This window comes from Bos javanicus, chromosome 13 (assembly GCF_032452875.1).
Source record: "Bos javanicus breed banteng chromosome 13, ARS-OSU_banteng_1.0, whole genome shotgun sequence".
NCBI lineage: Eukaryota > Metazoa > Chordata > Mammalia > Artiodactyla > Bovidae > Bos > Bos javanicus.
In genome coordinates, this window is record NC_083880.1 from 70,634,105 (window position 1) to 70,660,826 (window position 26,722).

Consider the following 26,722-nt stretch of genomic DNA (forward strand, 5'->3'; position numbering starts at 1 on the left):
CCTTGGGCCACCCGTGGGCCTTATCGTCTACTGGGCAAGCTATTTTCAACAAAAATATGAGATGGCAGAACGCCTTTTCCTAAATCTCAGTAGAAAATTAACATCACATCACATAGGATGACCCTAGTACATGAGCAGAGCCTCTCCCGTATAAATCACTTTACAACAAGTCCATTTTTGTCCCTGGATCAAAAAAGCTTCACGGTTGGCAGCCCTCTCTGCCTGTTGGCAGGGGCCCATCCCAGACTCACAGCTGGAGGACGGAGTGCTGTGGACACAGCTTAAGCCCAGTTTCTCAGTTAGTGTTCCCGGAAACAGCCCGATGCAAAGTGATTCCGCAGTATGATTCCCAGGAGCAGTGAGGTTAGGGGTGGACATCTGAAGAGGGAGGGCAAGGTTGCTTGTTCTGGGCCATCTGAAAAGTGACCTAAAATAGAAGAGCGAAAGGAGGAAGTATTTGTCTTCAGTCTCCTATTGGTCAAAAGTGGCTACCCCGCACTTCTGGGTGGCCCTGAGTGCTGAGTGGGTTCCTGTGGGCGTCTCAGAGGACAACATCAGAGACAGTGGGGCAGGAATTAACAAGTGCAGAGGCTGTCTGAGACTTGCTGTCACTGTGGGCTGCTCCCAAGTGAGACCTGCAGATCTGCTTGGAAATGCTCATCACAGCCACATAGGAGGAAAGAGGTGAAGTTGAACGTATTTGAAATGACACAGCAGGTGTCTGCTTCACCTGGTCTTGTAGGTACTCAGCAGACAACGAGCTCCCTTCTCTCCCTGTCTGGCTTTGGGGCGCTCTGAACAGATGAGAGTGTGGAGGCTAAAATCCTCAGATGCTTTTCTGCACGTCTCTCCCTGCCATTCTCCCTTCCATAGAGGTCTCTTGTAATGTCATTTCATCTCCCAGGAGATAGACATGGACGACTGACCAATGTTCTGAGTGCAGACCGTCTCAAGGGGTGGAGCACTGCCTCTTCTCTGATGCTTCTTTACATCTAGGAGGACGTTTCACTACCATCCACTGGTGATCCTCATTTTAGCTCCTCGTGTCCGCCTCTCAGACTTGGCTCAGCGCCAAGCTTCCAGTGTTTAGTGTGTATCTGTAGGTATTTTAGAGGAGAGTAGTGTGAGCAGTGGTCTCCAATCCTTTTGGCATCAGGGACTGGTTTCCTGGAAGACAGTTTTTCCATGGACCAGGGTAGGGGAATGGTTTGGGGATGTTTTAAGTGCATTACATGTATTGTGCACTTTATTTCTATTATTCTTATATCAGTTCCCCCTCAGATCATCAGGCATTAGATCCTGGGAGCTGGGGACCCCTGAGATGGAGTCAGCCATGATTATAACCTGAAATGAGGGTGGCTTGTTCATCCTGCCCTGCCCACCCCTTTGGGAGATGGATTCACATTCTGCTGAGGCACACAGAGTCATTAGGGTTCTCATCATTCTAAAGGAGATTGGAGTCTTCTTCCTGGCTCAGCTGGCTCATATAAAGCCTGCATCCAAATTCAGCCAACAACCGAGATAGCATCTTTGCTTGTTATTGTCTGGAAAAAAGTCTCTAGCTTGCAGACACTCAGAGAGGAGAGCAATGTGTGATGCTCAAGCCAGTAATACCCCAGATTCTGCAGACCTGCATCTTGCGGAGAACCATGTGCCTGGGCCCCTTCGGTTTGGTCCTGCAGGAAAGGGTTTTCACTGAGTTGTTCTGCGGCATGGCACTGTCAGCCTTAAGGGAGGGAGATGTGCTGCATTTTGCTAAGGATGTTGTGTGAAGCCGTTCTTTATTAGGGGGATCCACGGAAAAATAACCTCAGCCCCTGTAGCAGAAACACTTTGTTTGTGCTGAGCAACTGGATCATTTTTCCCCTTTGGACACCGAGTTGATTGACTGTGTTCTCCTCCTTGGGTAGACAGCAGTGCCAAGTTTTTGAACCTCTTGATCCAGCTGTAAGGCAGTCTTTGGGGTATGGTTTCAACCTCAGCATCATCTTTTCTGTCCTGCTTTCATTTTTCGGTTCTTCTGTCCTCACCTTTTAATAGAGTTTGTTTTCTTAATATCAAATTTAGAAAATACAGAAAGTCATCAAGAACAAAATTCACCTATGTCCCCTGGAGTGAGACATATTCATTGTTAATAACCGATATAGTCTTTCATTCACTTGTGTATATATATATATATATATTTTTTTTTCTGCCTGTGCATCTATATTTCTCTTTATGCTTGCCTATCCATCCACACTCCAAATGTCCTTGAGTAACTAGTTCAACTTCATTCCAAGGCCTAATCCATGGACTGTGAACACTGAAATTCGCCTCAGATTCCGTTAATTTCTTTCCTCTATTTTCCTCTGCCCCTCTCTGTCTCCAGACTTTGACTTTGTGGATGTCTTCTGTGTGGTGCTACATCCCTACTGCATGGAGGATTGGAGATTTCAGGCCCAGTCCCGTTGCTGGAATTCAAGACGAAGCTACTTAGACCAAATCCTCGTGGAGTTGAGCTTCCTAAAGATTACGTGGTCAAAATTCTTCTAAAATTAACCAAGCGTGGCTTCCTTACTATATCTTGCCGGCTTCTTTTGTATTTCTCCTGGTTCTGTTCTCCTTACTCCCCTGTTCCAAGCCCTGCCAAAGAAAAGCAAATGCCCCCTCCTGCCTCGTGTGTGGCATCTTGGGGACCTCATGCCATGTCCTCAAGGGTCTGAGGCCTTCTAGGTCCCCTGGAGTTCTGACCAGAGGCTTGAGCCTTTGGAAGTAGAGGAAGATCTTAGGTTGAATGAGAGCTCCTGTCAGAGTCTGACTAAAGTGCTCTGAGATTTGATGTGTACTCTAGGTCTAGCCAGACAGGAGGGCCTGGTCAGGCCTCCAACAGACATGCAAAGAGAATTGTGTCCCTCTGGCCCATCTCCAGGGTTGGTGCACATGGGGTGGGTGTCCCTGGGGATTCAAGAGCATCACTGTGAGAGTGCCTGAGTCTTTTTTTTTTTTTTTTTTTTACTGGAGTTTAGTTACTTTACAAACTTTAGTTTCTACTGTGAGGCAAAGGGAATCAGCTGTACGTGTACATATATCCCCTCTTTCTTGGATTTCCTTCCCATTTAAGTCACCAGAGTACTGAGTACAGTTCCCTGTGCTATAGAATAGAGCACCTGAGTCTTGACATGCCTGAGTGTTCAGGAGTCCTGGAAAGGTGTAAAAAAAGATAAGGGTATTTAAGCATATTTCCATGGAAATTTGACCACAGCATGGTGTTAAGTGAAAAGAAGCCTGTCTCAGAATTTATATATATATACATTTCCATATATATATAGATGCCTTTTATATAGAAAATTTATGTACATTTATATATGTATAGAAAGCTCTGGAATGGCAAAAAATATTAACAAGTACCTTTGAGAAGTAGTAGCTTTTACCTCATGCCTCAAACAACTTGATATTGAATTCTTTCAAGGGAGTATATGCTACTTTTATAATAACTCTTTAAAAGGCATTTCTATTTTGAGGGAAAATGATATTCCCCACAGTAGTTTTATTAGGAGATATGTGAGATTTTTTCCCCCTTCTTTCTAATTTAATTTTCCCAATATCAGCTATTACATTTTGTGACAAAATAAATACAGCAGGCAGAATAAATGAGGTTAGCGTGAGCAAGGACAAAGGGGACGAGGATTACTAGCTGCCTGGCCACCCGGTTCCTCTCTCAGGACTTGAGCTGGGAAGCACGTGTTCTCCAGGCGCTTGGCTAGCCAGGTGGATGCTGCATCAGCTCAGTCGCTCAGTTGTGTCCGACTCTTTGTGACCCCATGAATCGCAGCACGCCAGGCCTCCCTGTCCATCACCAACTCCCGAAGTTCACCCAGACTCACGTCCATCGAGTCAGTGATGCCATCCAGCCATCTCATCCTCTGTCGTCCCCTTCTCCTCTTGCCCCCAATCCCTCCCAGCATCAGAATCTTTTCCAATGAGTCAACTCTTCCTAGGAGGTGGCCAAAGTACTGGAGTTTCAGCTTTAGCATCAGTTCTCCAAAGAAATCCCAGGGCTGATCTCCGTCAGAATGGACTGGTTGGATCTCCTTGCAGTCCAAGGGACTCTCAAGAGTCTTCTCCAACACCACAGTTCAAAAGCATCAATTCTTTGGCACTCAGCCTTCTTCATAGTCTAACTCTCACATCCATAACATGAGCACAGGAAAAACCATAGCCTTGACTAGACGGACCTTTGTTGGCAAAGTAATGTCTCTGCTTTTGAATATGCTATCTAGGTTGGTCATAACTTTCCTTCCAAGGAGTAAGCGTCTTTTAATTTCATGGCTGCAGTCACCATCTGTAGTGATTTTGGAGCCCAGAAAAATAAAGTCTGACACTGTTTCCACTGTTTCCCCATCTATTTCCCATGAAGTGATGGGACCAGATGCCATGATCTTTGTTTTCTGAATGTTGAGCTTTAAGCCAACTTTTTCACTCTCCACTTTCACTTTCATGAAGAGGCTTTTGAGTTCCTCTTCACTTTCTGCCATAAGGGTGGTGTCATCTGCATATCTGAGGTTATTGATATGTCTCCCGGCAATCTTGATTCCAGCTTGTGCTTCTTCCAGTACTGCATAGAGGCCCCTTAGATTGGAGAACTCTTGCCAGGCTCCCTAAGACTGAGCAAGAGCAAAGTGAACCTGGGCTCTGGCCCAATGGCTCACACGCCCCTTGTACTTATGTCTGGATACATATAAAGAACTAGGGAACCAGCCAATAACAAGAGGTTGGTTGCAGCTCTTCCTTCTGCTCACCTGGAAAGCAGAGAGCACTGCATCATGTGTGTCAGAGGCTGGCAGTCTCACACTCTAGTTTGGGATCTGATTTGTCTTGTCCCCTATCTGTCCCCTTCTGAGAGTATATTGAAGATGCTTGCCCAACTTCAGCAGGCATTACTATCACCTGGGGCACTTGCTAAGCAGGCAGATTCCTGGGGCCCATCCTGGACCTACTCAGTCAGACCCTGCTTTTTTAGAAGTTTCTCAGGTGAACTGATGTGGGTGGTCTGTGGCCCGCACTCTGAGATGATGACAGGCTTAACGCATGCACCTGGCACCAACAGTTTGGGACATAGTCTCCACATTTATCGCAACATTGAGAAGTAAGGTCTGTGTTAAGAGGTGGGGCATCTTTCCCTGCCTCTTGATTCTGAGTATGCCGTGCAGCCAGTGTTGTTGAATGGGATGTTATAGACACGACTCAGAACAACTTGGTGCGCAGACTTTCCCTTTCATGCTCCCGCTGTCACCAGGAGAAGCGCACGCTGAGGCTGACTTGCTGGTCCCAGGAGGAGGGTGAGGCACGAGGAGCAGATATGCACCAGCCAGGGTGGCCTGGGCAAGCCTGGCCCTGAGCAGAGCCCTTGGCTGACATACGAGTGGGCCAGCAGAGATTAGCTGAGCTGAGCCTAGCTCAGACTTCAGTCGACAACCGTGAAAGACTGTTACCGAGTTTTGGGTGGTATGTTACACAGCGATAGCTAGCTGATACGCTCAGGCAGCGTGTTAGTACTCAGTTCCCGAAACTGTGATTCTGTATGGTCTTCATTTGTCTGTTGAACAAGCTTCTGGTGTGATTCTGATGCCAGCATTCTGTGGATTCCACTTGAGAAAATCTATTTAAGACCCAACTCTTTTATGGTGCAGTATGGAATCTTGGGAAATCCCTTAATATTCATGAACCTCAACTATTCTCATCTGAAAGTAAGGGATAATACATATTTCCTGCATCATTGATGTGATGATTAAATGAACCTAAAGAAATCCAGTCCAGGGATCTCCCTGGTGTTCCAGTGATTAAGACTCCACACTCCCAGTGCAGGGGCCATGGGTTCAATCCCTGGTTGGGAACTAAGATCTCACATTCCATAGGGTGTGGCCTAAAATTTTTTAATCGGAAAAAAATCTAGTCCATAATAGGCTTTTTTCTTCCTCCTTCAACTTGTCTCTACCTTACCTCACCCAACCTCAGGAAGACACCAGTGCGAAGATGTTAGGAAAACATGAATCTCAGGGTCACAGCTTTATTGTATAGATTTTCAACACAGCCATATTACAAACATCATCAGGGAACATTTACAAGAATAAATAAGATGGACTTGCAGGTGTAAAAAGATTACACTTCACTGTAATGTACAGTCAAAAAATATATCTGATATTCATTGACCTGACATTATTTACCTTCTGCTTTTTTAAGCTAGAATTGGAAAGGAAAAAAAAAAAAAAAACATTGACAGCACAGTGCTGGCTTTTTTAAAAGTTGATTTATTTTGTTTTCTCTTCTCATACGTGCTTTATCTATCAAACACCCAAACTGTACAAGTGCAGGCCGCTGGGACTCACGGAGGAGGCTGCCGACAGTGTGGAGACTTTGGTCTCGTGCAGTATTATGTGCCCAGTGGACGTGAAAACGTCAGTCTCCCCGGAGTTGATGGGAACCCCGTGATGGCCCTTCTAGGGCTACGATGGTGTCAGTAGCCAAGGCAATGGCAGATGCCCCGACTCTCTGCCTTTCATTGGCTGGTGAGATGTAGGGTGAAAGTGAAGGTAGAAAGTGCTTTCAAGTCTGATCACCAGTGTGGGTTAGCCTGGGCTAGTTCAGGGTCTGTCTGGCAATGAAAGGGATGTACTGGGGATGGTGATAATCTGTCAGCTGAGTCACTGTGCTTTTGCAGTCTGCTCTAGCAGGTCTCAGGTATGGGGGAGGGGTGTAGACGTCACCTCTGGAGTTAAGGTGTGTGGTGTGCAAAACCCTGCTCTGGGTCCTGCTTGGACCGTTACTGATTCTGCTGTCAGTGATGGCCCTGTGGGCCAGTGGGTCTACACTGTGACTGGTCTCATCAGAGATCTTGGTGGGCATGGGCTCTGTGGCACAGCAGCTGCTCTCTCTGGGTGTACTCTCTCTGGTTATACCTAGCCTGGATGTGTGGCCAGAGCAGCCTCTCGGCCCGTGCGGGGTGGGGGGCAGCAGGGGACTGGGGGCTTTAGCTCACACAAGCGAGCACAACCTGTTTGGCTTTGTGCTCTGCAGGAAGGAAGGCGTTCCAGCAAGGTCCCAGCTCTGTAGCATCTCACTCATCTGGGGGGAAGAAACCTAAAGTCCATCTCAGCAAAGCTCCTTCTTCCCTTTAAAAGGATATCTGGCTTTTGCTGGACAGTTCCTAAGATGGGGCAGCTCAGCTTCTCTGGCAGATAGCAGGTCTTCTCTTAGAGCTATGAAGTTTCACCCATTGGTCCTGGTTCCGCTCATGGGAGTGACCATGAGAATTTATCTAACTGTCTGCAGGCCTGCGGAGGGTGTGGGTACTGGTATTCTGCCTGACCCATCAGAAGTCTGATCTGACCTGGGAAGTCACCCCTTGCCTCTCTGAGCCTTCAGACTGCCCTGGAAGCTTTGGTCCGAAGAACACCGTACACCATTAATCTTCCACAGGAGAGATAGGGGCACATCACAAAACGGGCCCACTGACTTATATTCACAAGTGCAAAGGCACTGAAGTAAGTGTATAGAAACTCAGTTTTGCAGTTTTGACAGGTTGCTTCATATTCCCTTTCCTCCTTTGATTCTAAGCATCCCACCCACTGAGGAACCATAAATTAATTACCTTGAGCTCCAGACCTTCATGTCGATACCTTTCTGTCCTACACTCCAACGACACTAGACTGTCATTCTCTGGGCATTTCTACCAAGAACCAGGGTCCAAATTCCACTGCTAAGAACAACTCTCAGACACTTATGGAAGTTCACGGTAACCCAGCCTGAACAGCCTTTTCCTGTAGTATGCCCATTCTGAGTCCTTCTACACCTTTGCGTCAGCCGCAGTGACTACCCCAATCTCTTCGATAACTAGGATGCGAAGTCTGTGGTCTCCCATTATAGGCACTGACTCTGCATCTTGGGGATCTTTCATGGGTGGATTTGAGGGGGTGTGTGTGGCCTCTCTGACCCTTCCCACCTCTTCTGGAGGTAGGTGGGAGGGATGGTCTCCTTTCCACCTCTTCTGGAGGTAGATGGGAGGAATGGTATCTATGCAAGTATCGTACACCAGCCAGAGTCACACGAAAACCTACCTCTGGTCCCCAGGAAACCGGAAGAGTGCACGCATGTGTGCAAATATGGCTTAGACATCTCTCTGTGCTTCTGAGGATCATATCCATGGTTCTGAGACACTGGAGCCCCCTCTGCTCTCTGCCACTGACGTCTCTCTTTGCTGTTCCTCAAAGGCAGATCCTGGCTAGATGAAGCCAAGGCTTGCATTTTATCATTGTGAGGCATGTCTCTGTGGACAGCTCCAACATGGAACCCTTGCATGGGGACCCAGAAACAAGGCTGAGTCTCAGCTGGTTCCCTCCAGCTGGATTCGCATTGCTCACTTCCCTGTCGTATCTGGCTGTGATTTGGAGCTGGCATCACTGGCTGAGAAGGAGCTCAGACTAGTTAGATTACGGGGGGAAGGAAAGTCAGGGCCATCCAGGAGACTCATGTCTCATCTTCCTCCCTGTGGCTTCGGTTGACCATCCATCCCCAGGGATCTTGGCCCAGCACAGCGTGTTGGCTTTATGGTTCAGGATTAGCATTGAGCTCATCTTACCCTTGGGCTCACCTGTGTTTTCCAGGGCATTACTCCTGACTCAGCTTGCTGCTGATGCCCCAGGAGAGGCCAGATGCAGGCTAAAGGAAGGTGGTTTTCTTCAACCTGTTCTAAGGCAATGAGGTTCAGGGGAACTACCATCTCCTTCCAGTGTCACTGGATCTGGGCTGGGCAGTTATTCCTGCAAAGATGACCTGATATGCTCCTGTTTGCTCCTCCCTGTGCCTCATTCTCTCTGCAGCATCCTTGCTAGACTGACCCCTCTGCACACAACAGGTATTCACACTGTCCTGAGAAAATCTGGATCACGGAAAGGACACACACCAAAGAGCTGGCTTACAGTGGGGACCCAGTGATGAATGAACACAATCGATCAGTCACAGGGAGCATTAATCATCTTTTCTCCCAGAGGGAGACTTGTTCTAAAGCAGCATCCTTGTTCCAAGTGGTTCTGACCCGTCCCTCCCTGTTGCCTGTTCTACTGCATCACAGAGGTGACCACTTTGCCCAGCAGACGCTATGCATTCTTGGGTCTGAGGATTCCTATTGGGTCCTAATGTCTTGGCTTTGCCTTCCTGTCTTCCTACCCAAAGATCCCCAAATCTGCCTACTTCTGCCCGTCTGAGGCTTCTCTCTCCACATCTTTTCCCACTGATTAGTTGGTTCAACATTCTAAAGCCAGGAAATGACTGGGCTAGATTAGAACTGAAGACTGAGCTCTTGCTACCATAACCCCATGTCTCACCAAGGGAGAGACTGTGCCATAGTAAACTGCGCTTCCTGGTGGCACCCCCTCCAGGGCCCTGTGTGTGCTAACATCCCAGTGAGTCTGCAGGGCTGAAGTGCAGGGAGGCTTCCAGCCCCTTGTGTGAAGCGTGTCCTCAGATTGGGCCAGATTAGCAATTGCACGATTCCATGTGGACAGAGGGCACCACTGTCTAGAGGCCCCAGGATTCAGGAGTCTGCTGAGAAGGACAGTGTCATCTTCTCTTTTCCCTTTAGGGTTTTATGGGCTCAGCCTTTGCCATTCCAGATGGGCATGTCTATAATTATAGTAGATGTCAAAGCTTTCTTTTTCCTAGTATGCAACTGAAGGAGACTTGAGATCAGCCCATCAACAGTGAGGTCAGGGAAACCCCACACCAGGGGCAGTAGGTGAGCTGGACTTGAGCTTAAGTCTGGCATCGGCTTTAGGAGGGAGCAGCGTGGCCAGGCACTGTGCCTCTCAGACTGGGTGGTCACTCCCTAGGGACATCGTAGTGAGCGGAGGGGGGCAAAGCCACATGAGGGATCAGGCACATGTGGTTAAAAAACTATTGGTACACTCTTGTCAAATCAGGCTAAATTAGTGAAGAATGCAAATACTATATGAATTGTTAAACATGAAACTGGAGTTTTGAGCTTATTGTTGTCTGCTTTGGGTTTTGCGAGATCCACTGGGCCTGCTTCACTCTAGTCTTGGCTCTTAAGGGTCCCTCCCACCTCCACCCCGTGCACCCCGTCATGGGAAAATCTGAGACACAGTAGTGGAAAGAGACTGTCTTTGAAGTTAAAAGAACCAATTTAAACCCTGGCTCCCTCCTTTACTAGCTGTGGTGGAATGCGGGGGTGGGGGGGTAGTGATTTCTCCCCTCAGTCTCCTCATCTGTAGAATGGGGACAGTTGAAAGCACATCTTAGGGGTGTTGGAGAACTGGGTGAGCTCACATCAGTCTCCAGCACAGGGTCTGCTGGTTGCACAGGATGGGTGATACCTGGCAGGCAGGCTGCTACTTGGGCTACATCCAAAGAGAAGATGGAAAAGCAAGGTGATGCCTTCCATTCCCACAAAGGGAGGCGCGCTGTGACTGTCTGGAGGCTCAGAGCCCCTGGCCCCAGGACCTTCACACCAGAAAGGAGGAGAGGACGAGTTAGGTTACAGCTAGGATACATCTTGAAGCTGTGTAGGCCAGACATGCACGCAGGTGGGACAGTTCCTGGCTTCTCGTTAATTCCTTCTACCTTCTCCAAACAGGGTCCACATCCAGGAGGTGAGAACCACGAGGCTCTGTGCTTTTCACAAGCTTCCTTCTCCTGGAAGTCACATTCTAAATTCCTACCATTTGAAATGGTAGAAGCCACTGTCATTTCATCTGCCAGCAATTTCACCCCCTCCTGAGCAGAATAAATCCTGGGGTTTATTTGTATTGGAGACCACCCCTCTCCCTGGCTCCTGTTTTGCACAGATGAGCCCCGGATCTGAGCGAGAAGTATAGAGCAGGCTGACTTCCTGTGCTACAGGCTTCTTGAAGGCTGGGGAAGGCCGGGGAGTGCTGGCTGGAGCAGCAGGCTGGAGCCGGGGAGGCCGGCAGGCCCAGTGGGGTGGGGGCCTGGGACCAGGGCACGAGCCATGAAAGGGAAGAGCAGGCTTTGTGGCGGGGCTTCTTTCCTGATCGAGTCTGGGGTCCCTGGGCTTCGAGACAGCCCCGGAACCTGTGCCGACAGGAGCAGCTCCTGCTGTGTTCCATCCTCAGGGGCCCTGGGGTCTGGCTTGGTTCCCCCTGCTCTGTGACATAGCAGAGATCCTGATTTCTTCACAGAAGCTGGGCCTCTTAAAGTACTGCGTATTTTGTTCCAGCAACAAACAATGAGCAGACAGACAAATAGATGTGATATTAAAAAGGATACGCTTAAGGGAATGTGTTCACAGTGTCTGATGAACAGAAGAGAGGCAGCCCCACTGGCCCCAGAGGGGCCCTCCTCAACACCGAGCTGAGTGCATCACTCAGAGCTCCCCGGGCCCCGTGCTGCCCACAGGTGCCAAGTCCGCCCTGCTGGTGGGGCTCGCCGCTCCCTCCACCCTGGCCCCAGCGCCACCAGGCTCTGCTCCGACTGGGCTCACCTCCCGCCCTCTCGCCCACCCCCAAGGATTCTGCACACCTCTGTGTCTTTGCACGTGTTCTCTTGGCCTGAATTTCCTTCTCTTCGTTGTTCTACCCGGTGGAAGGGATGTCACCTCCTCTAGAAAGCCTGGCCGTGAGGCTCGAATAACACTTGATGCTGCATTGAGGTTCTGTTTCCCCAGGATACAGTGAGCTCTGAGGGAAACCTGTGCTGCTCACGCCCTGTCTAGGGCCAGACCAGCTTCCAGGATGGCACGTCCTGGATCCCAGGCCACCCCGGGCTGCCAGGTACTGTACCAGAGCACCAGCTAGAGACCCAGGTAGACGAGACTGTGTCCCTGGCTCGCAGACCTCAGGGTCTGAGGGCCCAGGGAGCGGTTTTCACTGGCCAAGGTATGAGATGGGACTAGCTCTCCTGGGGAGCCGGGAATGAGTTACTAAAACACATCTGAAACGCTGAGCTTCCCGGAAACACGGGCGTCAGAAAAACTACATTGCCGTTTGTGGAGTTTGCTGCTCAGAAGTTTCTGGCCTCATTTTCCCTCCATAAAATAATTGCTTGGCTATGAAAGGATGACAGTACAAGTCTCACCACTATAATCTGCCTTTTGGAAACCTGAGGAAGATGCCTCAGTGTCTTCAGTTGTAAAATCAGGGTGATCACAGGTGAACAGCTCCCAGGGTAGGGTGGGGGTGGAACATGCCAAGTCCGGCACATAGTAGATGCTTAGTCAAAGTCGGCTCCCTGTCATCGACTGACCCACACTTTGGGCAAGATCCCCAGGCCTGAACCCCGAGGTCTGTTTTAAACCGGAGTATCATTGGGTCCACAGTGACCCTTTCTGAGATGGCAGCTGGGTTGCTCTAGGCAGGCATTCAAATCTGTCAGCCCCAAATGAAACTCCCCTTGCTCTGCCGCTGTGCTGTCCCTCGGTGGGGGGACCTTTTGGGGACCTTGCCAGGGAGATAACAGGCCCAGGAGATTGGTCTTACAGCTACACAACCGAACTTCCCTCCCCACCAGTTTTTGACATCAGAGACTAAGACTCTACACCCTCCAAAAGAAAGTTTCTTTTCACATACACTTTGGAAAATCATCAATCTTGTTCATCCCTCCCCGAGGACTCACCACCCAGGACACACAGGGCCAGCCGGAGCCCTGCCCCAGGAGGTGGTCCTTCTTCACAGAGAGAGGAGGGCAGCCAGGCTCCCTGCAGTCCCACCCTGCCCCACCGAGCACAGACAAGCCAAGGAAACCTGGATCCAGGAGAGCCACGGACACAGGGGCTGGCCTGGGAATGGCAGAAGGTCAAGGCCCCGGGCTGGGGGAGGGGTACAGAGTGGCGCTGGGCCGAGCCCCATGCAGGTGAGGCAGGAGGGTGGGGGCCTCTGCTGTGCACTCGGGAGCATCCGAGGTCCCAGTGATCCAGACCGGCGGGTGTCCAATGCCAGGGGTCCCGGGAGGAGATGATGGGGGCAGCAGAGCGGTGACCCCATGAGCCCAGTCACAGCCACCCGCACCTACGCAGCCGGCTTGCCGTGAGAGTCACAAACTGAAAAGAGCGAAAGCAAGAGGTCTGGGCACTGAAAAATCCGGCCTTGCTCAGGGTGCACTTCTGCACGGGCCCGTGGCTGGTGGGGTATGCAAAAGACGCCGGGGCCTGTCGGGGTTAACAGCCTCCACAGCACCCGGAGACCCTGGGAAGGTGCCAGCCCGCCGTGGACCACAGGACCGCCAGTCTTCTCCTTGGAGTCGGGCAGGGTGCTGCCCCTGAGCCCAGTCGCTGCCGTTCACAGAAAGGGGGCTTGGCCGCAGCAGCCTCTGGACTCTGGCAGGTTCCCCGAGCCATCGGGCTAGAAGGAGCTTAAATATTCCAGCGCCACCTCGTATACAAATTTATACTGGTCCTGAGAGGAGGAGAGGCAGAGAAGGAGAAGAGACAATGAGCGAGAGATGGAAAGTGCATTTAGTTCAGAGTGTGGAGAATGTTATCTATGTCTGTACTAAGAGTCGAGTCAAAATGTCCACACAGATTCGGATTCAGTTAATCTGGAGTAGGGCTCAAGAGTCTACATTTCTGCCAGGCTCACACAGGATGCTTCTGCTGGCCTGTGGACCGGCCTTGGAGCAGGCCCTCCCTTTCGCTAAGACCACACTTGGCATAGATGTAAAGACTCATGTTAAAGTTCTCAGTGTATGGCATGTCTCTATCTCTGCACCAGGTCTTAACCTTTGGAACTCGGCCACCAAGTTTCTTCCTGTCCTTTACGATATCCTAGCTCGATGCTTTATATGGTAATTATTAGCAAAAGTTAATGAGAATAGGTTTAAGTAAAGTAAGTGTTAGTTGCTCAGTTGTGTCTGACTCTTTGCAACCCCATGGACTATAGCCTGCCAGGTTCCTCTGTCTGGGGCATCTTCTAGGCAAGAATACTGGAGTGAGTAGCTATTTCCTCCTTCAGGGGATCTTCCTGACCCAGGGATTGAACCCATGTCTCCTGCATTGCAGGCAGATTCTTTTTACCATCTGAGCCACCAGGGAAGTCCAAGAATAGGTTTAGGACTGAATCAAAAACATAGCACAGAAAAACTGGAATGAACATTTGGGCAATATCTTTTGGAAAAAGCTGAATGGATGTTCTGGTCAACTCAATAATTCACATTCTACTAACCCAGCATCCCATCCCCTAAACCAGAGTGAGTGATACTTCCCTCTGGAGTGGAAAGAAACTAACACAGAGCAGCGTGTGCCAAGAGGACTATCTGGACTGCTCTGCAGGAGAGAGGCTGGAGGGGAGGGAAGCAGGTGAGGTGGGTGCAGAGGGCGGGCCTGCAGGTGCTCAGGAAGCAGTGGCCGCTGTCTTTCCTTCTGGATGCTCTTTTGTTCAGGTCCAGGGAACCACCAGCAGCCCCTGGCTCTCAGAGGACAGCCTTGGCCACTCACCAGGGTCTCCACCATGTTGGCCTTGTTGTTCCGTAATGTCTTCACGATGTGGAACACGTCGATGATGTTCTGCTGCTGGATCATCTCACACACACTGCAGATGGCGCAGAAGGTTCCGCTGCGGCCTCCCCCATTCCTAAACACAGAGGAAGGAGGTGAGCAGACTCCTGGGTACCCCTCAGGCACCTGCTGAGCCCAAGGCCATGTCTGCGGCAGTGGGGGCGGGGGTGGCTGCCCGCCCTGGCAAATGCAAGGGAAGGTGGTGCTGGAAAGCCCAAGCCATAGTTGAGTCCCATCTGTGCCATGAACCTGCTTTGACCTTGGGCACGTCACTTCCTGTGTCTGAGGTTCTTCATTCGTATCATAAAGGGGATGGCCTTGGAGAGTTCACTTAGCTTGATGTTTCCTTGGTTCTAGGAGCATGTGACTATCAGCCATGGCACATGGACCCAAACCCCCAGGACAGACAGATAAGAGTGTCTGGACATGTGCTGCCTGCTTCCTTGGCCAAAAGGATGCTCTGGGTCCACCTGCATACCCAGCGAAGACCACAGAAGGGTGCATGTGATTTTGCTTCTAGTTCTTCCCATCCACTAAGGACAACGCTACCAGACACGGCTCTGTGAGTCTCGGGTCAGCCAGACTGGGTTTCGGGTGGGGCTGGGATGGGTGTGAGATGCTGGATCCTGAGAGAGAGGCCTCATCTCTGTTTTCTCAATCAGGACATCTTGCATAACTCGGGATGTATAAATAGAGATACAGGGCTCTTGGCAGGGTCATCCCTCCATCGCACCTTCTCTCTGAGGCCCTGTAAGTCATCTTCATGGACACACCCCTCCAGCTCTTTACAGAAAGTCTATTTAGGAATCTGCAAGGTTTGGAACTCCTGGGCGTGTTGCCAAGAGCAACTAATGATTTCATGTAATGGTCTGTGTCTAAAGAACATCTGGATGGAAACTAAGTCTCTCAGGCAACCTCCCAGATGTTTCATCCACAGGACACTCATCGGCCAGATGTTCCAAGTGCAGACAGTCGCCCTCCCTTCATTGGCCAGCACCTGTACTTTGGGGTCTGTTTCGGCGTCTCTGCCCTCCAAGGATGATGCCAAGGTCCCTGTGGACAGGAGGACACCCCTGTGCCTTCCTACATCTCAAACTGCTGGTCACCTTGGTGAGGGAAGACATGAATAAAAAGGTACTCCTGCAAAAAAAAGCAGGCTAAAAAACAATCCCATGGGCGAGAGTGGGCAGGGACCTCCCCTGCCTCACACCTCTCCCTTAAGCGCTCCAGGTGTGCACTGCCTGTTTGAACGAGTTCCTGGTTTTGAAACAACTGAACTCAATTCTGGGGCAAGATGTTATTACTGACTCTACCTGCTCCAGAAATACTGTTCTGCAATGGGGAAGATCTTGATTCAACTTCCTTTTTAAAGAATGAGGCCCTCATATCACTTCTCCCCAAACCCTTTTAAATTCTAAGGAGCAAAGGGAATGCCTGCCAGTAGGACGTCCCACAGATAGCTTTATGGCTGCACCCCTAGTCCACAGAAGGACTGTAATGCCTTGAATGGCCCACAAGGGCGTGGTATAGTCCGGGACGCCTAAGACGGCGTTTGTGGCCGGCGGCACCAAGGGTGTCCTGTTGCCCACCGCCCCCTTGCCCAGGAGCCCTCCCCGTCGTACTCACAGGCAGTGGACCACAGCGCGGCCCTCCCGCCCGTCGCACTGCTCCTGCCACTTCTCCAGCCGTCGGACCACCTTGAGCAGAGAGCGCTTGGAGGGGGGCGTGTCCCGGTAGGCGGGCCAGCCGATGTACTGGAGGTGCTGGACTATACGGTACCCGTCCTGGGGCTGAGAACAGAGAGGCTGTCAGGGTGGTCTGCTGGGGCTGCAGCACTGCAGTGACAGATGGGGTAAATGGGGTCTAAGCCGTAACGTCCTCACGGTGAGAGTCACACGCCAGCCCCACGCCCACCTCTGTGCACTGATCCTCCTGTTCCAGCTGCCCTGCGTCCCTCTTCTACCTGAAAAACTTCTATGCGGTCTTCAAAACCCAGCTCAAGTGTCCCTTTTGCTAGGAAAGCCTCCCTGAATAGTGGGCGGGACTATTCTCTCTCCTTGCTGTTCATCTGCCAAAACACAGTTTGCTTTCCCGTGAGTGAATTCTGAGAGGACAGGAACTGAATTCTCTTCACCCTGAGCCTCTAGTAAAGACCACGGTCACTTTAGCCCCTCAGCTCTTCCCTCCCGCCTAATAACTCCTTCACCCAGCAGTGAAATTCCTCATGAAAGAAACTTGTTTCCCAACTTACTTCCCAGCTAGCCCAAAGCTTACTGGACCCACTCAAAGGCTGCATTAACTCATGCCCATGCCACGCGGCACGGCAGGGAAGCGCCGTGCTCTGAGAAGTTTTGTCTACACAGCAGCCAGCGTGTCAGGGAACAGGCAGATGGCTGGCTGGATGCCCCCCGTGTGGCTCTGTGTGTGGGAACAACTGCTGGGTCTGGAGCCGGAACTGGCAGAGGCATCACTTCCCTGAGGATGGGGGGATCAGGCGAGCATAGCACTGACTTCCCCAGCAGCATCCATCTGTTTCGGAAGGAGGAGCCCAGGACGCAGCAGTGGCCGGACACTCACCCGAGCCATGTTACAGATGCGGAATATCCTGTGGATGATGTCTTCGTCGATGTCTGCCGAGACGAACTCCACCTGGATGGGCCCGTAGCACCCCGACGTCTTCTCAGGCCAGTACTGCATGCAGAGCTGAGGCAAGGAGAGGGCTCACAGAAAGAGGCCAGGGACATGGATTGGGGCAGGGTGTCGGTTTCACTTATCCCCAAGCCTGTGGGACACGCTGGCTAGAAAGGTAGAGTACTGTGTAGGAAATCAGGTTCAGCTTTCCCACTGGGCAACAGCCACCATTTTTTTGGGGGGGGGCAGGTTTGAAAAGTCGGAGCTCTGAACACAGAAACACTGGGCTTAAACATCTTTGCTGTGCTGATTTCAAACCATCTGTTAGGCTTGCTGGGCCTCGGTTTTCCCCATCTGTAAAATGGGGAGGATATAGGCTACCTTGACACGCTACTGTCAGGATTAGAACACTGAGGGAAGAGCAGCTACAACTTTTCTCTGTTCTAGGAAAACCTTCAGAGCATTCATTTCATCATCAGATCATGAGTAGATTTAAATATATATGTAGGTTTTGACATCAGACAGGCTTGGGTCCAAGTCCAGTCTCTGCTGCTTACTAACTGTGTGACACAGTTTTCCTGTATGTAAAATGGGGCTAATTATGCTCACCTCGCACCAAGAGCTAATGTAACATGGTACTGTGGTGCTGAGGGAGCTTGGCTGCTGTTTTTCCTTTTGGGGGGAATTGGAAATTAGAACCTGCAGCAGGGAGCAAAGAGCAGTTGTTGCTTCTCACCCCAAGATGACGCTTCTCAGCAGAGGTTGCTTTGTCACCCAGGGGACATTTTTGATGGTCAAAAATGTCCATCTAATGAGTAGAGGTCAGGATGCCACTAAATACCCTCTAGTGTCTGTGATGGTGTTCTGGAGAGGAATCTGGCCCCACGTCTCATAGTGCAGAGACTGAGAGAGTCTGGTCTAAGATCCTAAATTGTCTCTTAAGTCTGTAGTGTCATCAAGAGTAAGAGACAGACACTTGATGCCCCTGTCTCTGTTGACTCATTGGATGACTTTAGTTCAGGAAAGAATGTTAAGGTTGGTGGCAGGGGATGTGGCTCAGAGAAAGGCAAAGCCTGATCCTTCAACTCCTGGTTGAGATGCCTATAGGCATCTTTGCCTATAGCAACTCCCAGGTGTGATCAGAGATGGACACTGTCCAAGGCACAGAGGAGAGCTAAGGTTGGGCTGCAGGCTTGCGGGGACCACCCCAGCATGGACGAAGAGGCCATATTTTAGAAAGCCTCTTCATCTGAGGACTGCCCAGAAGATGTAGCTGAGACTCAAAGACCCATTAAACGTTTGGAGATGCAGGAGTCTCAGTGGGGTCTGCCTCGGCTGAGCTTGCAGATGAGGAGCTAAATGGACAGAGGGAACCCACAGCAACCCCAGCAATCTGGTGGTCTCCTCACAGCCACCACGGAGGCAGGCGTTTCCTGAAAGTGATCAGTGTTTCTTTTGATGACAGCCAACTCACCCTGGGCATCACATGCAAAACATTGTTTGATTCTGTCCTTCCTCCAGAACTAGAGCCAGCATGGATGAGTTGGGGCGGCGGTGGGGGAGAGAGGAGAAGAACATGTCTCCCAGCTGTGGGGCCCAGACTCCAGCTTAGGAATACCCTTTGTTCATGCACACCATGGCCCACTAGCCAAACCTGGCCAGCTGTCTGAATCTGTAAAGGAAGTTCAGGTATATTCTCCATTTACATATTTTCTATGGTTTCTTTCAAGCTCTAATGGTAGATTTAACCACAGAGCCCGCAAAACCTAAAGTATTTCCTGTTTCTGCAGAGAACATTGGCAACCCTTGTCCTGTAGGGTTGCTTTCAGGATAAAGAGAAAACACGTGGGAAGAAAGCCCTTAGCAGGGTGCCAGCACCCACCACATTCCAGTGATTCATGTCATTCTCGAACCTTGCAGTGTTCAACAAAAATAACAGTAATGATCATAGCTAATGTACAGATTTGAAGAAGTCTTCCTCTTATCACCCGTCTTAAATGGCAAAGGTAAGCAAGATTAAGTTTCATGATGCAATGGTGCCTGGCTTTCCCGGCGTCCCCACTGGCTGCTAATTAATAATACTGAGAAAGGGTGCGTGTGTGTAGGTGGAAAGTGCTGGACACAGTGGCCTTTGTGGCTGGACAGTCATCTGCTGGGCTGTGCAGTAATGACAAATCCACAGCTTGAACTTCATTTCTCTTTGCCATTGGCTCTTATGCCCTCAACCTTCACAGTAACGAGGGACCGGTACAGATAAGTCTGTGGCTGGCCGGAGAAATCAGAATTAATCAGAACTGCCAATTTAAAAAAAAATAATTGCCTTTATTACCTGCTTTGAATTGTGCCTTGCCAGAGGTTGGCTGTGATCCTGACATGAGCTCCATGGGTCTGAAGTGTCAAGGAAAGTCTATTATCTCCAATATTCTCAGTCTGGAGAGAATGTGGGATGATTTGTCTCTTTTAATAAGATTTCCAGACCAATTTCTCAAACTAATAGATTCTACTCTGCCTCAAACAAGACTCCTATATTTTGGGACACATCTCTGCATTTGACTTTCCAGGTCACTCTCCATCTTGCCCAGAGGCCTGGGGAAGGTTGCAGGGTCCTCCTGATGCTGCATCGGAGCTGGCCTTTCACTCAAGTTCCCTAATCTGTGAGTCCACATCAGCAGTGGCGTGGGTGATGCTCAGCTGGGTGATGGGTGGGCAGATGTGGTGTCTAAGCTGTCAGAGATCATCAGGGTCTCCCCAAGCCTGGGATGCTGCACCTAACCTAGCCGTGGGAGATGGGAGTGGGAATGGGGGAAGCCAGTGTGCTGTTCCTGGGGGCCTTTGTGGGGCGGGGAAATGATCCTCATCAGTAAGAAGTGTCCTCTAAGGTTCAGCTCAAGACCGTCCTGTGTCCAAGTGCTGGGGTTGTGCCTCAGTGGGTACCACCATTTGGGCCTGTGAATGCAGTTAGCAGAAGGTTAATGGGGCTCCTGGCTGAAGCACCCTGGGTTCAAATCCCAGCCCTGTCACTCTCTAGCTGAGTGACTTGGCCAAACCTTTAGCTTCTCCAGGTTAAGTGATGAATGGCTGTGAACCTGAATGTGCCTACTTAGCACAAGGATCTGTAACTAGTGAGCACTCAATAAATGGCAGCTGTTATTATTAGGTGGTGTGGAAGAGGGCCACACAAAACAAGATGGCTAAAGTAAAGGGTCTTTTCCTTCCCACTTAGCAGCCTGTATGAAAATTTCTCTTTAGGATAGTCAAAGGACTGCCCCTGTGAAAATTCCTGACCAGCCAGCCTGATGGAGCAGCGGGGACAGATGGTATCTGGGATAGGTTCTGGGAACTGTTCTGCATGTCAAAGGGGAGAGGCCTGTGGGTGGTTCTGGAGAGGGACCCAGGGATGGAAGAGGAAAAATAGCATAAGAGAACCACTGAAAGGGCTGAAGGTGAGTCAGGGTGTCATCTGACTGACTCCGCTCCTAAACATTAAGTAAATTTATAACAACATAGACAATGCTCAGTGTGCATGGCTTTCTTGTAGACGTCAGCAAGAAGCTGAGTTTTGCTCCCTTGATGACTTAAGAGTGGAGCTGAGACCAGACCATGAGCACATAAGCATCAACAGTTTATAGGACAGCGACTCAGACGGTGGTGTAGAAAGACCCCGAACTCCTCTCCTCTCCTGAGCACACCAAAATCACAACTATCTGCAGACCCACCACCACCAGGGAAAAAGACTGGGACCTACCGGAAGGATCTTCTACAACTACGGACACAGAGAAGGACTCATAATGAAAAGAGGCAGAATGGGTGAACTTGGGGTATAATCAAATCCCATACCCACAAACTGGAGGATAATTATACTGTAGAGGTTCTCTCACTGGAGTGGGTTCTGAGCCCCATGTTGGACTCCCCAGCCTGAGGGTCTGGGAAGACAATCCCCCAGAGCATTTGTCTTTGAAGGCCAATGGGGCTTGATTCTGGGAGTCCCACAGGACTAGAGACCTCACTCTTAAAGGGTCCACACACAATCTCACATACACTGGGTTGCAAGGCCAAAGCGGGGCGGCAGCTTTGGCTCACTCTGGGGACACAGACACCGGTGGCAGCCATCCTGGGGAGCATTCTGCTGTGTGAACACTGCTGCTGCCATCCTGGCTCATCAGCCCCACTCAAAAGCCTGCAGATGCCAGTGCGCCTCAGGCCAGACAACTGAACAGGTGAGGATGCAGACCCATCCCTTTTTCTGCAGGAAGCCCAAATTAGCTTCTAGACAGCCTCACCCATGAGGGGACAAACACCAGGTACAAGAAAACTATGATCCCACAGCCTGTGGGCCCTGGCCCTACCCACTAGCAGGCCAATACAAGCTTTGGGGTACCCAGAACCCTATACCCAACTGTGTCAGGAACTGTGCCCCCCCTATCCCCCCGCCCCAAACTTGAAAGAAGCCTGGGCATCCCTGGGCTCTGCAGCCAGGAACTGGCTCTGCCAATGGGTAGGTAACAGCCTGAAAATTTTCAAGACCCTGACTCCAGCCACCAGTGAGCCAGCACTAGCCCAGAAGACCCCCTAGGGTTCTGTCGCCTCATGACTAAATAGGCTAACCAGCAGCTAGTGAGGACAGTTTAAGAGACCTCTGGGACAACACAGAGTGCACTAATATTCGCATTATAGGGATCCTAGGAGGAGAAAAAATTTGAAGAAAATATTTGAGAAAATATTTATTTGAAGATACAATAGCTAAACACTTCCCTAACCTTGGAAAGGAAACAATCACTCAAGTCTAGGAAGAGCAGAGCCCCGTGCAGCACTAACCCAAAGAGGAGCACATCAAGACACACCAATTCAAATGATAAAAAGAGAATGCTCAAAGCAGCAAGGGGGAAACAACAGAAAGGAAATTCCTATGAGGCTGTCAGCTGACTTTTCTGTGGAAACTCTGCTGGCCACAAGCGAGTGGCATGATACATTTAAAGCGATAAAGGGAAAAACCTGCAGCCAAGAATACTTTACCCAGCAAGGTTCTCATTCAGATTTGATGGAGAACGCAAAAACTTTACAGATAGCCAAAACCTAGAAGAGATCAGCGTCATCAAACCAGCTTTACAACAAATGTTAAAGAATCTCTAGGAGAAAAAAAAAGGCCACAGCAAGAAACAAGAACATTACAAAATGCAAAAGCTCACCAGTAAAGGCAAACATGTATAAAGGTAGGCAATCAGCCCCACACAAAGCTATTAGGGAGGATAAAAGGAGTAAAACCATCTATATCCATAATAAGCACTTAAAAGATACAGAAAGCAATATAAAATATATCAAAAACAGTAGTCATGAGGGGAGGAGAGTACAAATGTAGGGTTTTAAAGGTGCATTTGAAATCAAGGGATCGTCAACTTAAAATAATCACATATAGACTACTATACAAAAAGCTCATAGTAACCACAAACCAAAAATCTATACACACAAAAAAGAAAAAAGAATCCATAAGGGGGTTAAAAAAAAACCTATAAAAACATACATATTGCTAAGTACCTTAAATGTAAATGCACTAAATGCTCTAACCAAAAGACATAGACTAAAGGGATACAAAACAAGACTCCTATACATACTGCCTACAAGAGACTCCCTTCCGATCTAGAGAGACATACAGACTAAAAGTGAGGGGATGGAGAGCGGTATTCTATGCCAATGGAAATAAAAAGAAATCCAGAGTAGCAATACTTACATCAGACAAAATACTTTGAAGACCGTTACAATATACAAAGAAGGGCACAGCATAATGATCAAGGGGTCAATCCAAGAAGAATACACAACAGTTGTAAATATGCACCCAACACAGAAGCATCTAAGTATAACATAAATATGAACAGACACAAAAGGAGAAATTGACAGGAACACAATAGTTGTGGGGAACTTTAACATTCCCGTCAATGGGCAGATGATACAGATAGAAGATCAATAAGGAAACACAGTCCTTAAATGACACCTTAGAGCAAATATATTTAATTAACACACAGAGAGTATTCCATCCAAAAGCAGCACAACATCCATTATATTCAAGTGCCTGGGGAATGGTCTGCATTGCAGGCAGATTCTTTACCAGCTGCGCCACAAGGGAAGCCCAGGATAGTACTCCAGGATAGAGCACGTGCTAGACCACAAACAAACTCAAGAACTTTAAGAAAGTTGAAATCATATCAAGTGTCTGTTCCTACCACAACACTGTGTGAGACTAGAAATCAACGACAAGAAAAACTGCAAAAAACAGAAGCACGTGGAGGCTAACTAATATGCTACCAAAGAACCAATGGATCACCGAAGAAATCAAAGAGGAAATAAAAAATATCTAGAGAAAAATGAAAAGAAGACAATCTAAAACATATGGGACACAGAAAAAAGCAACACTAAGAGAGTGGTTTATAGTGATACAAACTTAGCTGAGGAAACACAAAAAATCTTAAATAAACAACCTAACCTTATACCTAAAGAAACTAGAGAAAGAACAACAAACCCCCAAAATTATCAATAGGAGAATTAAAGAAATCATAAGGATCAGAGCAGAAATAGAGACTTAAATTTTCAATGAAATTAAAGCTGGGTTTTTTTTGAAAAGAAAGAACTGGTAAAAGTTGAGCCAGACTCATCAAGAAAAAAAGGGAGATGGCCCAAATCAAAATCAGAAATGAAAAAAGTTACAACTGACATCACAGAAATACAAAGGATCAAAAAAAATTACTATGAACAATAACATGCCAATAAAATGTACAACCTAGAAGAAATGGCCAAATTATTAGAAAGGTACAATCTCCCAAGACCAAGCTAGGGAGAAACAGAAAATATGAGCAGACCAGTTACCAGTAATGAAATTGAGTCAGTGATTATAAAATGCCCAACAAACAAAATTCCAGGACCAGATGGCTTCACAGTTGACTTTTACCAAACATTTAGAGAAGAGTTAATATCTGTCCTTCTGAAACGATTCGAAAAAACTGCAGAGGAAGGAAAACTTCTGAACTCATTCTATAAGGGTAGCATCATCTTGATACCAAAACCAGACAAAGATATCACAGAAGACAAAAAACACTCAGGTCAATATCATTGATTAAATGTATATGCAAAAATCCTCAACAAAATACTAGTAAACCAAATCCAATGATACATTAAAGGGATCATACACCATGATTAAGTGGGATTTATCTCAGGGATGGAAGGATGTTTTTTGATATCTGCAAGTCAATCCGTGTGATACACCACGTAAACAACCGAAGAGGAAAAACCACATGATCATCTCAATAGATGCAGAAAAAGCTTATGATGAAACCCAACACCCCCACTTACGATAAAAACCCTCCAATAAGTAGGGATAGAAGGAACATACCTCAACATAATAGAGGCCGTATAGGACAAACCCACAGCTAACATCACACTCAGCAGTGAAAACCTGAAAACATTTCCTCTAAGGTGAGGAACAAGACGACGCCCACTCTTTCCACACTTATTCAACACAGTACTGGAAATCGTAGCCATGGCAATCAAGAGAAGAAAAAGACAATCAGAACTGGAAAAGGAAGAAGTAAAACTTGTCACTGTTTGCAGATGACCGTGTGGTATATCACCTACACGTGGAATCCAGAAAATACAACAAGCCAGTGAGTATAACGAAAAGACGTCTCAGACATACAGAACCAATTACTGGTCACCAACAGGTGGGGGAGTGGGAGGGACCGAGTGCTGGGTGTAAGACAGGCACAAGGACGGATTATGGGGAATCCAGCCAGCATTTTGTAATAACTGTAAATGGAAAGTAACCTTTAAAATTCTGTAAGTTGATCTGTACCGTTGTTTTTTGGATTCCATGTATACATGATATAATACGGTATTTGTCTCTCGCTGGACTTACTTCACTCAGTGTGACCGTCTCTAGGTCCGTCCATGCTACTGCGAATGGCGTTATTTCATTCTTTTTGATGGCTGAGTAATAACAGAAATAGAGTCACAAACATAGAAAACAACGTATTTTACGAAGGGGGAAAGGGCAGGAGGGATAAATTGGGAGACTGACATTATATACACTACTATATATAAAATAGTAACTAATGAATGCCTACTCTATAGCACACGGAACTCTACTCAGTACTCTGTAATGACCGCTATGGAAAAAGAATGTAAAGCAGCGTGGATATGTGTGCCTGTATAAGCAACTCGCTTTCGCTGCACAGCAGAAACTAAGACAACATTGTAAATCAACTATACTCCAATAAAATTAATTAAAATAGTTCACCCAAAAAGTTACATAAAAAACTTAAATTTACAAAAGAAACAAACGGTTATAGAAACTTGGGGAGAAGAGTTTATGGTTTCTTCAGGCCCTGGAAATAGGGGTTTCAAAGAAGCCCACTTGCTTCTTTAGACCCACAAGGACCCAGCTGACCTGGGATCACACATAGAAACACTTTGGTATTCTGTTCCTTAGATGGGAGACTTTAAGTGGCTATGTCTCCACGGTAGAGTCCAGTTCTTTAGCCCAGCCTCTTCCTACCTTGATCCCAGGGCTCGCCTCTCTTCCTTACCCATCCCTCTGGGAGGGGTGGTGCTGTCTGCTCATAGGGAGGGCCTCGCCACTGCAAATGCACTCGGGTGGGCTGATGACCACACCTGGGGGGTCAGGGAGGGAGGCTGGTGCAGCAGCTGCTGCTGATTTTGAAATGGCTGTGCTTCTGGAAAAGCAGAGGGACTTTTGCTATTTATTGTCAGAACAAGTTAAACCAAGCGAAAGTCATGAAGCCTGTGTGGACAGTCCTGGAACAGCTGCCATGCATTATTCCACCTAGTAACTTCCACTGCTGCTTGGGCCACGGAAAGATGTCCTACGGGGGTGCGTGTTCACACGTGAAATCTAACGAACATGAAGGTCGCCTCTCAGTTAGACATCATTTTCTTGCTGATGGAATCAGAAAGCTTGTTAGTCGCTGAAATAAACACGTTCTGATGATTTAAATCTGGCAATATGGGCCTATTTTTGGAATAAACAATCCTCAAGTGTATTTCTGTGCACCTCAGTTATGACTTTCATTAATTAATAAGTACTTTGATAAAATGGAAAAGCCAAGTAATACAGAAGTAATACAGATTCCAGAAATGAAAGCCTGTGTTATCAAGGTCCTTGTGATCCATAGGAGGGAATCAATCCCAGGCCACCTAAAGGTGAAATGAATTACTAGTGTTTTTAAGAGAAAAGTGTTACCTAAATTGGTTTTGAAATTCAGATCAGTAATGATGAAACTTCCTAAAATAAATTCCACAAAGAGGTCAAAACATCTTATTGGGTTTAATACTGTGGCCAGTAAGGAAGACAGACTGTTAGGGTTGAGGAGGAGGATGTGAGGGTGGGGTGGCGGGGGGCGCAGAGAGAAAAGCACATGCGCCCCCCTCCTCCGTCCACCTCTCCATTCACAAGATAAATACTGCAACTCCATGAAGTAGGTGGAAACTCACTCTTACGATGGGTGCATCAGAGCTTGTTTCCGGGAAGGAACCAGGGAGTTTAGGAAAATATCTACAGAGGAAGGTAGGGTGGGTGGAAGGCAAAGG

At 48.4% G+C, this 26,722-nt stretch overlaps 1 protein-coding gene and 1 long non-coding RNA gene across 7 annotated transcripts in view; one reads left to right on the plus strand and one right to left on the minus strand.

Moving 5' to 3' along the window:
• Positions 1 to 6,015: 6,015 nt before the first annotated feature.
• PTPRT (protein tyrosine phosphatase receptor type T) overlaps positions 6,016 to 26,722 on the minus strand; it is a 594,083-nt gene continuing 573,376 nt past the window's right edge. For all 5 annotated transcript variants that reach the window (XM_061437619.1, XM_061437621.1, XM_061437620.1 and 2 more), the window contains 4 exons: positions 17,078 to 17,203; positions 16,127 to 16,290; positions 14,441 to 14,576; positions 6,016 to 13,403 (listed from right to left, as the gene is read on the minus strand). In XM_061437619.1, the coding sequence (XP_061293603.1) occupies positions 13,350 to 13,403; positions 14,441 to 14,576; positions 16,127 to 16,290; positions 17,078 to 17,203 (480 nt within the window). In that variant the 3' untranslated portion in view covers positions 6,016 to 13,349. The remainder of the gene's footprint in view (positions 13,404 to 14,440; positions 14,577 to 16,126; positions 16,291 to 17,077; positions 17,204 to 26,722) is intronic.
• LOC133259742 (uncharacterized) lies at positions 17,202 to 26,129 on the plus strand. 2 transcript variants are annotated; one of them, XR_009740505.1, is made up of 3 exons: positions 17,202 to 19,785; positions 20,381 to 20,574; positions 20,670 to 26,129. It is a non-coding gene; the product is annotated as an uncharacterized LOC133259742 (long non-coding RNA). The 2 variants fall into 2 exon arrangements; XR_009740504.1 differs by having other exon boundaries at positions 20,381 to 26,129.